At 33.9% G+C, this 12,363-nt stretch overlaps 1 protein-coding gene across 1 annotated transcript; it reads right to left on the bottom strand.

Annotated features, from left to right (window-relative positions):
- Positions 1 to 8,328: 8,328 nt before the first annotated feature.
- Positions 8,329 to 9,949, bottom strand: LOC131873742 (uncharacterized). Its single transcript, XM_059216927.1, has 8 exons — positions 9,635 to 9,949; positions 9,437 to 9,505; positions 9,256 to 9,324; positions 9,056 to 9,133; positions 8,887 to 8,970; positions 8,713 to 8,784; positions 8,539 to 8,610; positions 8,329 to 8,436 (listed from the first exon to the last, which is right to left on the bottom strand). Exons 1-8 carry the CDS (start codon positions 9,806 to 9,808, stop codon positions 8,365 to 8,367), a joined length of 690 nt encoding a protein of 229 aa, XP_059072910.1. The 5' UTR covers positions 9,809 to 9,949; the 3' UTR covers positions 8,329 to 8,364.
- Positions 9,950 to 12,363: the final 2,414 nt, after the last annotated feature.

The raw sequence follows: 12,363 nt of genomic DNA, 5'->3' as shown, positions 1-12,363 counted from the left end.
GTTGTTTGTAGGGCATTAGTTTTTCATCTTTTGTTTGGTAATCATCAGTTGCTTGACAGATGACAAGTTGAGAATCCCCAAAAACACGAAGTTCCTGGATCTTCCACTGAACTGCAATTCTTAATCCAGTTGTTAATGCCTCATATTCCGCTATATTGTTGGTGCAAGAAAATGACAAGCGGTATGATTTTGGTATAGAATCGCCCTGAGGAGTTATAAAGAATATACCCACTCCTACCCCGTGCTGTGTATATGAGCCGTCAAAATATAATTGCCATGACTTTGCAGGTGATATTGTTAGAATGGACTCATTTGGAAATTCTGACTGTAGAGGAACATCATCTATCATGGGAGCATCTGCCAATTGATCTGCAATGGCTTGTCCTTTGATTGCCTTCCTGTCCACATACTTGATGTCGAATTCACTCAATATCATTACCCATTTGGCCAGCCACCCAGTAAGTGTAGCTTTGTTGAGAAGGTACTTTAATGGATCAATTCTTGCAATCAACTTAGTCTTGTGAGTGAGCATATAATGTCGAAATTTCTGTGAAGCAAAGACCACAGCGAGACATGCACGCTCGATTGGTGTGTAGTTTAGCTCATATCCGACCAATGTGCAACTGATATAGTATACTGCTTTTTCCTTGCCGTCAGGTATTTGTTGTGCTAGGAGTGCGCCCAGTGCCGTTGGAGTAGCTGATATGTAGAGTAACAAAGGTTGATCTAGAGTTGGTGGCATCAAGACTGGTGGGTTCAAAAGATAATCTTTGAGCATTTGAAAAGCCTGTTGACAGTTCTCATCCCATTTGAACTTGATATTTTTATGTAGCAGGTGTTGGAAAGGATTACACTTATCTGCAAGTTGTGCGATGAATCTTCGTATGGACTGGAGTCTCCCTTGTAAAGATCGAAGTTGACTGATATTCTTGGGTGGCGGCATGTCCAAGATAGCCTTTACTTTCGCTGGATCAGCCTCGATTCCTCTTTTAGACACAATGAATCCTAGGAGATTCCCTGAGGTTACTCCAAAGACACATTTCTTTAGATTTAGTCTTACCTTATATTTTTCCAGCCGATCAAAGACAACTGAAAGTATGTTCAAGTGGGTGTCTCTGTCTATTGATTTTCCCAAAAGATCGTCAACATAATCTTCCACTGTTATGTGCATGAGATCATGAAAGATAGTAGTCATCGCTCGTTGATAAGTGGCACCTGCATTTTTCAGCCCAAAGGGCATGACGTTCCAACAGAAGGTTCCCCATGGACAAGTGAATGATGTTTTATGTTGATCTTCAGGTGCAATCCTGATTTGATTATATCCAGAAAATCCGTCCATTAAGGATAACATTTCATGACCTGCTGTGAGATCAACGATCAAGTCAATGTTTGGTAATGGGAAATCGTCCTTTGGGCAAGCCTTGTTGATATCTCTGAAGTCTGTACATATTCGGATACTGCGATCTAGTTTGCTGATAGGTACCAAATTGGAGATCCATTCGGGATAATCAATTGGTCGTATGAATCCGACATTCAACAATTTCTCCAGCTCTGCCTTGACGAGTAATGCCACTTGTGGGTGCATTTTCCTCAGTTTCTGTTTTACTGGCTTTGCCCCCGGTTTGACTGTCAAATGATGCATAACCAAATCCGGATCCAGTCCAGGCATATCAGCGTATGACCATGCAAAGTTGACTTGTCGTTCCTTGAAGAAGCTTATGAATCTTGCCCTTTCGGCCTCTGTCAAAGATTGCGCCAAGAATATGTTGTGTGGAACCTCTTCTGTACCAATATTTGTCTTTATAGTCTCCTCTACCAACATGGATGATTTTTCCTCATATGATGTTGGGAGAATGTCGAGCCTTCCATCTTCAGGTGCCTCAGAGAGGTTTTCGCCCTCAGATACGTCCTTTCTTTTTACTTTTTTGGGGTCAGATAACGCCACAGTGTGGTTTTCGCCATAAGACCCTTGTTTTGTTCTTATTTTCACATTTTTGCGACTAGAAGGCCCGACACCCTCACCGAAGTATGCCATGTTGTTGAGTTCTATGGTGTATCCTGCTTTGTGGTCTCCAGGGGGAAGATCATCTCAAATGCCAGGATAGTCGACAATAGCTTTGTCATTTTGAAATGTATCAAATTGTGCTGGTCCTTCATGATCCCAGTCAATGAGTTGGGGGTGAACAAGGGGAAGGTCATTAGTGTTTTCAGAGTTTGCAGGGCTAAGAGTGAAGATGTGGTTATATTCGGGTATGTCGAGGCAATCGTCGAGGTCATCGATGGCACTCTCCTCATCAGTTTTGATCATGAGCGAATCCAAATTGTCATCACTAGTAGCACCTTCTGGGACAGGTGTCCTCATCCTATCTGATTTCAACCTAGGACCTTGAAATGAAGACTGTGCGGGATCCTTATGGGTTGGTTCTTGACCAACTCTGAACTTTTTGTAAAATTCCTCCTCCTCTGTAGGTTCATTTGGCTCTCTGAATGTCTCGGTGAGCTCATAGTCACTGGAGGATTTGTCTGAACCCCATTCCCACTCATTAGAATCTGTGGAAGGATAATCCTCTTGTTGAACTTCGGCAACTTTGATTCGCCATGCCTCTTTTGTTCTTTTATTGTGAATCTTGGAATTCAGAAAACCAAGTCCCTTGGAGCGTTCTCTTCTTGTAGTTAGCTCAGGTTGTAAGGGCTCCATGACACCTTCTTTGCGTAACCCGAGAGGGCTTTTTCCATCATACCCGAATCTTTGTAGAATTTTAAAGCCTTTGCCATAGTTCTCACAGGGTATGATAGTCTGATCATGGGGTCAGTGCAAGAAGATGAGTCCACTTTTTGGCCAAAAAGTGGAAGTGTTTTCCCTGTTTTTCAGATTTTGTCTCACTTGAGCTTAAATTTTGAAACACTTAGAGATTGAATCTTGAAAAAAGTCAGTAATATAAAAGATAGCTCTCTGAGTGTACTTTTCAAATATGTAATTTATTTTAATACCCACATAATAAAAAATAACTTTTTGAATGAAGTTCTAAAAACTATGTTTTAAAAATGCCTGTTTCAGGACCATACCATGCATGTGTACGACCCACACTTTTTGACACAATTAAAATTATTTTCTCAAACCGTTTTGGGAAATGGTTTGTAACACACTGAAGATTGATGAGCATATTTTTCTGTATTTTTTTTTCAAATATTTTTTTTTTAATTAATTTTTTAATGACCGTAATTATCTTTTTAAAAATTTGATGTGTACGACCCACATAATTTGACGTAAACTTAGTATTTTTTGAAATTTTTTTTTTTAAATTGAAAAGAATTTTGTGTAGATTGATGACATATAATTTTTTTTTCAAAATTCATTAAAATAAATAAGTTATTAAATTAAGAAAATTAGTTAATATTTCAAATTTATGACCCTGATTTAGTATAAATTAAATGAAAAATATTTAAAATAATCAATTTTTAAATTAATTTACATATTTAGAATCTAGACAGTATAATCTGAAATGGGTTTCAATTTCGTATAAAAATTCTTTGATTAAAGGCACGTAAACTATTTCATTTCATCATATTTGTGCTTTCATTCATGGAGCTTTGAATTTGCAGGTTCATGTCTCAGGTGTGGCCATCCCAGGCCTATCCCGGGCCTAATCCCGAGGCAAGTGGCGGGTTGTGAATTCAAATTTTACATAACGGGCCCCCGTTTATAAAACGGGGGCCCGTTTCATTTTCTGCCCGTTGGATTTAACAACGGGCCCCCGTTTTAATAACGGGCCCCCGTTTTAATAACGGGCCCCCGTTATTTAAATAACGGGCCCCCGTTTTATAAACGGGGGCCCATTGTTAAAATAATGGGGGCCCGTTATTAAAATAACCGTTGCTGTAAAAAAAAAAAAGATTGCATCGTTTTACTACAATATCATTGAAATCCGTACTGACAAAGATTTTTTACATCATTTGGCAGTACTTTTTAATATTTTTTACGCGATTTTTTGAAGACAAGTTTGTAAAAATGGGTTCTAAGCAACGTCAAAAGATAAAAAAGAAGACAATGACAGTGGACGAAATTCAAGCACAAAGAGAGAAGGAGGCAAAATGCCAAAGAGATCGAAGATCACAACAACGGCAATTGAATAACACTTTTGAAGCATCTAGTTCAGTGCCCGTTGTAGATGAGACCATTGAAGACATCATGATGGATGCAAAAAATATAGAACCACACACGGGTATGACTGTTGATGCAAATGTTGATGTGGATGCGAATCCTGGTATGTTTTTAAATCCTGATGACTATGATGCCAATCAAATTGCTGATTTAAATGAAGCTGGATATAAATTTCATACACCAATACGAAAAGAAATAAAAATTGAAAATATTACACCACCATCTCTAAAAGAAAATGAATGTAATTTGTTTACTATTGATAGCAATGTGCTAGATAATCTTAATGGGTTAGTTTCTTGGAGACAAATCAGAACACATGCAAACAGATTATATAAACAATTTTTCTATAATAAAAAGTTAGGATTCCAATGTCAATTAATGCTACAATTAATAAAAATGTTAAAAATGCATAAAGTCATGAAAAAAATAGGTATTTATGCAAAACCAAAAAGAAAAGATGAATCATATAAGCAAGTTGTATCTACTGTTGCCAGTGCCATCGATTCTATAGGAAAAACAAGTCGATCTAAAGATAAGAATGCAGCACGTAGAGTTATAATGACTGCTATAGTTGACAAAATGATTGTTAATAAAAGAATGTTAAGTGATATAAGTGGCTATTTGAACTTACATCGTAGAACCTTGTCAAGAGCGGCCAAAAGAAGAGACACAATTGAAATTGATCCACTAAACCATTGTTGGAGTTTTAGTGGTAGACTTCAAAGGTCAGACATGAAATTAAATGATGAAACTAAACAATTAATTACAAAATTTTGGCATGATAACACTAGAGTTTCATCAAATGTTAGAGATGTTTTAAAGTTAAGGGTGGGATCAAAAATTCGTGATCCTCATCCAAAACATCTTCTTGACATGACTCAAACTGAATTCTTTAAAAAATTTAGTGATGAATCTGTGTTAATGAATTTATGAATTAGTCAAAGATCATTTGAAAAATGCAAACCCTGGTATGTTAAAATCAATAAACAAAGAATATCTTGTTGTTGTAAAACTCATGTCCAGTTTCGTTACTATTATGATGTTTTTCGATATATTCGTTGTATGTTGCATGGTAATGATCTTGTGCAGGATTGTGGTGTTTATGTTCCACCTGAAACTATAAAAGATTTTATTGGAAGTTTATTTTGTAAACCACCTAATGAACAATTATTTCTTTCCAGTTCATGCATTTATGGTCTTTGCAATTTATGTGGGAACTATTCTTCGATAGGTGAATGTTTGCATGAACATGTTTCATCTGAGTTTGGACAAAAAATGGTTGATGTTAGGAGATTTAAAAATATAGAATACCCTCTAAAGGATGGAAAGATGGGGAAACGTTTAGAATTGATTACAGAACAGAATAGTGTGAATGCATTTATTAGTGAGTTTAAAACTCATATTGTTCCAAAATATGTGAAACATTCCCAACATGCCCGATGGCTTGATGGACAGTTGCGCATATGCAAGAACACATTTCCAATTGGAACAATAGTATCAGTTGTGGATTTTGCAGAAAATTATACTCTAAAACCACAAGAGGAAACTCAATCACAATACTACAACTCAGTGCAAGTGGCCATATTTGTGCACATTATATATAGACATGACCATGACAGTACAGAAGATAACAGAAAAATTTTGAGGGAGTATCATTTCTATGTTAGTGATAATAGATTACACTCTTCAGAGTTTGTCCAACATTGTTTCGAGGTATTTTATGATAATCTTAAGGAAAGAGAAATTGACATGAAACAACATATGATATGGTCAGATAACTGCACTGGACAATTCAAAAATGCAAGAATGTTTTATTGGCTATGCAAAGTTCACAAGATAACCAATGTCCAACATTTATGGAGTTTTTTTGAAGCGGGACATGGTAAGGGGGAACACGATGGAGCCGGTGCCTGTATAAAAAGAGCTCTTGCTAGAGAACAATTGAAATTCGAGGATGCAGTGAAATTCAGAGATGCTCGTGCAGTTGTAGATTGGTGCAATTCAAAGTTGTCAAAAGGATCAACTGAAAACTCTGCAATTCGACATTTCTTCTGGTTGATAGAGGAAGATAGTATTCCTATTCGGCATGATTGTAATACCATCATTGGATCAACTAAATGGCATTCGTTTAAGAGTTCTAATTCAAACACATGGACTATATTCACAAGGCAACTTGCTTGCTTTTGTCAGTTTTGTGTTTCCGGAGATTGGGAATTTTGTGAGAATAAAGAATGGGTTGAAGAATGGCAACAAAGATCATTGACACCCATAGATGCAAATGATCCGCATGAAAGAACTGATGAAGATATGGATCAAATGTTTGCATCAATTGACTATGATCGCATTTCAGATCTTATACAACAAGGTAAAATTATTTTTGAAATTTGTTTTGATTTATTAAATAGTACATAAATTTATGAAATCTTACAGTGTATATTTTTGTTTTTATTTCTCATTAAATATTAAAATAAAATTGTTTTGTGCACAGGACATGTCTATGCTGTTGTTGCACCAGAGGAAAATGAAGAGGGGACAGAGTATTGGTTGGCTCGATGTGTAGAGCCAAAACATAAGCTAACTACTCCTCGAGTAGATGATGATGGTTATGACTATCCAACAGGATCTGTGGTTGTTGTTGGCACTTGGCTACGCAAATATCTAACAAGAAAGAATGGATTGCCCGCATTTGAAGATTATGAATTAGAGAAAAAGATTATACATTACTCACATTTGGTAGTGGCAACTAATATAAAATTGGATAGATATCCTGGCAGGCCTGCTAATAAACAATTATGGACTCTCTCTATGGAAGAGCACGAGACAATTATAGATGCTTTGCAAAAGAGAGAGGATGCAGATGGTATAATAGAATGAATATCAAGTAAGTTATAATTTGAACCCTTAATCCACCTCCCTTTTAAAAGTCGCGATGCATATTATATATAGTATTTTAAATCATGAATCATAATTACAAAATCTAATCTACTAAAATTTTGTTTCAGGTCTACCACAAGTAGAAGGCATCAATGAAAACAAAGTTATTTGTGCATACTTTATGTTTCATTTTGAATAATTACAAGTAAGTTAAATTTTTGTACCCTTAAGGCAAATCCATTTGTATTTTAAATTCAATGTATTCTGATTATAAAAACTAATCATATGTATTTACTTTTTCTAGGTCTCTCAGAGTAGACTTGGCCTCAATGACTACTATATTGTTTGTGCATACTTTATGTTGTATTTTAAATTCAATGCATCCTGATTATAAAAACTAATCATATGTATTTTTTTTTCTAGGTCTCTCAGAGTAGACTTGCCCTCAATGACTACTATTGTTTGTGCATACTTTATGTTGTATTTTGAGAGATATAAATCCTTATTATTATAATTTAAATAGACTATTTATTTTATTTTAGATATGTCTTCTTGATTACATTTTGTGTACAATATACATAAATGAGAGACTACTGGTCAAATTTATGAATGAGATAATTATGTTTTAATCAAGTTCTATTCATTATATTTGTTAAATGATACTTTTTGATTTAGAATATGTTATAATTATAAGATATGTTTCGATACTTAGTTCAAGATGTATGCACATGTAGTTTATCTAATCACAAGAACTATTTAAATAAAATTCCAAAAATAAAATTACAAGTCCACATAATGCCTATAAAGTTGTTTAAGCACAACTTCCATAAATAAAATTTCAAGTCCACATAATATATAAAGTATGCACAAAATTTCAAGTCCACATAATTTCAAGTCAATATATATGATCTAATGTGCACATAATTTCAAGTCCACATAATATCTAATGCGCACAATACACATAAAGTATGCACATAATATATATGATCTAATCCTATTATGAAACTATCCATATATATAAAGTATGGGTGTGCACGTGTAAACAAATATGTAAAGCCCGTAAAATAGTACATATCAGAGCCAAATAAATAGTAAAATTTCAAGTCCACATAATCCATATAATATCTAATCCATATATATGTCTAGATGGTAACATGATGTTCACTCCACATAATATCTAATGTGCACAAAATATATAAAGTATGCACAAAATATATATGATCTAATCCTATTATGCAACTATCCATATATATAAAGTATGTGCACGTGTAAACAAATGTGTAAAGTCCATAAAAAAGTACATATCAAAGCCAAATAAATAGTAAAATCTAAGTGCTATCATCAATAACATCTCGTGGTCTCTTGTCCCCAGGACGTGGTCCAGATCCACCTGTCTCATGCTGTACAATAAAAAAATAATATTAAAATATTACTTGAAATTAACTATTAAAAGAATCATTTATCAAATATAGTAGAATTCGTAAATTAAGTTACAAACTTACCATATGCTCATCAGATCCTGTAGCAGTATCTCTCTTGTCCCCAGGACGTGGTCCAGATCCACCTGTCTCATGCTGTACAATAAAAAAATAATATTAAAATATTACTTGAAATTAACTATTAAAAGAATCATTTATCAAATATAGTAGAATTCATAAATTAAGTTACAAACTTACCATATGCTCATCAGATCCTATAGCAGTATCTCTCTTGTCCTCGGGACGTGGTCCAGATCCACCTGTCTCATGCTGTACAATAAAAAAATAATATTAAAATATTACTTGAAATTAACTATTAAAAGAATCATTTATCAAGTATAGTAGAATTCATAAATTAAGTTACAAACTTACCATATGCTCATCAGATCCTGTAGCAGTATCTCCTCTAGCAGTATCTTGTGCAGTATCAACACCAAATGCAGTGCTAGCTAACTCCTGTACAAGGTCAAATTCAAAGTGTCCAATTAAATCTTAAATTAAGAGTAAAAATAAGATCAAATTAAGTATTACATATTAATACCTCAAAGGATGTCGATGTGCGTTCAAATTGGCTCTGATCAAAATTATGAGGATAACCTATCCTAATGGTAGTGTCCACCTGCATACATGCATTTAATGAAATCATATTTAGTGAACATATATATGTGTACTAAATAATTTCAAGTAAAGTTACAATATTGTAAGAGTTCATATTTAAGTTAAGAATTATAAGATACATACCATAGATGGTGTCACAATAGTCAGACCCTCTTCTTGATGTGATGTAGAGGGTCCCTCATGACCTGAATCCTGGAGAAAGAAGCATTCAATGTATCAACATGAAAATTTATATAATATACGACGATAGCATATTAACTTAAAAAGATCTAGTACAATGTCTAGATAGAAATTTATACTATACCCCATAAGGTGTGCCGAGTTGTCTTCCAGTAGATGCAATATTAACTCTAATATTAGGCGTAGTCCTTATCTACATAAACAAAATTTATTTAATGAAGTATTAGATTGTATAAAAAAAGAGATGCACTTAGTTTATACCTATATTTAATAAAGTACATAAAAACATTGACATGTACATGTATATTATATATATCTATACCTGGTCAAGATGAACATCCGAGCAAAGAAAATCCATATAAGATGTCATCATACTATCATCTGCTGCATCATGCTCATCTGGAACTGAAGTAGATCCTACAGCAGTAGTAGGACCTACACACGTCTCATGACAACTCGAACACATATGTGGCATCCATCGAGGAGCAGATGCCATGTGAGCAGCTTGCTCACTCAGGTTCCCTGTGAGGGAAGTCAAAGCATCTAATGTCGAAATGAATGATGTATTTTGGACATCTGCAGGAATCGATGGAGCAACAAGTGGAACTATGGGTGGATCCGGTAGGGGATTATTACTCCGTGCCCCTAATCTATGCTGTGGCATTCCACGACCAACACCCTGGAATGACTTAATATCAAAATAATTTGGTTTTTGGTTCATTACAAACTCACAGTATAATTTCTTCAAAAAATAAAAAGGGACCTCATAATTACGATGTGGTGGATAATCAAAAACCATCCACCATCTATCCCAAAAGTATCTAGCCATTTCTGGATGCACACACCACCTAATTGAAATTCTTTTCTGGTTAGGTTGCATTGGTTCTCTTGTTTTTGGGTTGGTAAAATATGGACATAAATGAGCTTTGGTTATTTTCAAATCTGTGATTTGTCTATAAGTTAAACCATCGGCATAAAAATCACGCAACTCTTGTCGTCGTCTATGAAATTGATCTAATTGAGAATCAATAGATCTAATTGACTCGACAACAGTTTGCATTGATTTTGCAAACTCTACAAGATGGGGTGGCGTGACTTGCTCATTTTGGATAGCAGCAATGTTTTGTTCAATCACTTGTAGGTTTTCATTAATTCGTTCTCTTAAACGAATTTCATCCAATCTAGGGGGTTGTGGTGGTGGTGGTGGTGGTGGTGGTGGTGGTGGTGGAGGAGGAGGAGGAGGAGGAGGGGGTTGTGGTGGGGGATTTTCACCTAAAAGTTCATCTATGTCAAAAACATCCATGATGGCAAAGAACTCCTGCATATATAAAGATATACATGAATTATATACAACTCTATGTCAAAGAAGAATCTATTTTACTAAATTAAAAAAAAACATTTATAAATAGTAACATTTCTATGTTGTTGAATGAGATACACATGAATTATATAATATAATATTGAACTTAAAAAAATATACATGTACATACTATTGAATCTTGAAATATAAAATTTGCGCATAAAACTTAATAAAAACTTTCAATGAAACATCATAAATCTATTAGAATTCAATTACGTAGTTTTGAGATAATTGTCATCAATTCATATTACATTGATTAGTCTTCAAACAATCTTAAAAAAAAACTAATCTCCCATGACTATAAATGACATACTTAAAACATATTATATTCTAAGTGGTTGTCATGTAAAGACAAAACATCAAAACTTTTGAAGAGTTAAGCATATTTCACCATTAAATTTCTCCCATAATCAAATCTACACAAGATTATAATTTACAAAAGGTCTTCAAAAAATATTATTTCCTATAAATCATTTATTATAAAACTCCGCAATCATTTGTTTTCATATATAATCTTTCTATAAAATTTAAGATATCAATCCATACACAAATTCTCTTACAAAGTTCAATAAGAAATGAAGGATAGAGGATTAAATACTAAGATTGTTTTGAGAGATCAATGGAGTAGATTGATTGAAAGGATTGTGTGCATTAGAAGCTTCCAAGTGGCAACTTAAATGTTTGGTGCACATGAGGAGTTCATGATCCAAGAAAGTTTTGAGGAAAAGGTCTTCTTAGGGGCGTATAAACCAAGATGTTGTAAAAAAAGGTAGCCAAATGACCAAAAAAAGATAAACACGAGTGCGTTATTGGGAAATTCATTTAACGCATTTGAGGTCTTTTTTGTAGTGTTTTTTTCTTACACTATACTAGGCTTGTTTACACTATCGTAGGTTCATTAGGACTATCCTAGGTTCATTAGGATTGTCCCAAGTTCATTATTGCTTTCTTAGGCTCATTAGGACTTTCTTAGGTTCATTAAGACTGCCCTACATTCATTAGGATCATTTGAGGCTCATTGGGACTTTCAAAGAAATGTTGCTCTCTCATTAGGCAAGGAGGATATAGACCCTTTAGGTTCTCTCATGTTTTATAGACATTTGATAGGTTTTAAATTCGAAATATTCATTAATGGAGTTAGTCTAGTGTTTCTTGGTTAGTGAGGAGGATCAGTAGATGTACATCATTAAAGTTTACATAAGGGTTGCATTCAAGTCTTGAAATATTCCATCTCTTGTTCAAATATATGTAAGAAGGGGAGAACATTGGATATATTACATCATTAGATAGTGGATATAACCATTGAGTTTTAAAATTAATTAGCCTCAATAAAAAAATCTCAATTTCTATATATTTCATAAATACATAATTAGATAAATTATTACTTATAAATAAATCAATATGCATTTCTTTCAAAGAAACAAGAAACATACAAATAATAATAAGTTGTGATCTATATATCTAAATATGAAAATAATTCCATTAAAACTTTTACCTAGGTTAAGCATAAAAGTGATAATAAAACATAATCACCATGTTTTATTTCAACCTTAAAAGTAAAAGAACTCTACATATCCTAAAATTAGGACTTAATCACATCAAATAATTCTAATATAACTCAAAATACTCCTTCAACATATAAGATGATCTATGCTAGATGGCCATGTCTTACTTTCATTCCATTTATGGAT

The sequence above is a fragment of the Cryptomeria japonica genome, chromosome 2 (assembly GCF_030272615.1).
Source record: "Cryptomeria japonica chromosome 2, Sugi_1.0, whole genome shotgun sequence".
NCBI classification, from domain to species: domain Eukaryota; kingdom Viridiplantae; phylum Streptophyta; class Pinopsida; order Cupressales; family Cupressaceae; genus Cryptomeria; species Cryptomeria japonica.
The sequence above is the reverse complement of the archived record's forward strand: the minus strand, read 5'-3'. Positions and strand labels throughout refer to the sequence as shown.

Coding starts and splice junctions, on each gene's coding strand:
- LOC131873742 (XM_059216927.1), bottom strand. CDS start 9,808: ATGGCATCTGCTCCTCGATGGATGCCACATATGTGTTCGAGTTGTCAT. Junction 9,325..9,436: donor AACTCGGCACACCTTATGGG/GTATAGTATAAA, acceptor TTCTTTCTCCAG/GATTCAGGTCATGAGGGACC. Junction 8,971..9,055: donor GCACATCGACATCCTTTGAG/GTATTAATATGT, acceptor GACCTTGTACAG/GAGTTAGCTAGCACTGCATT.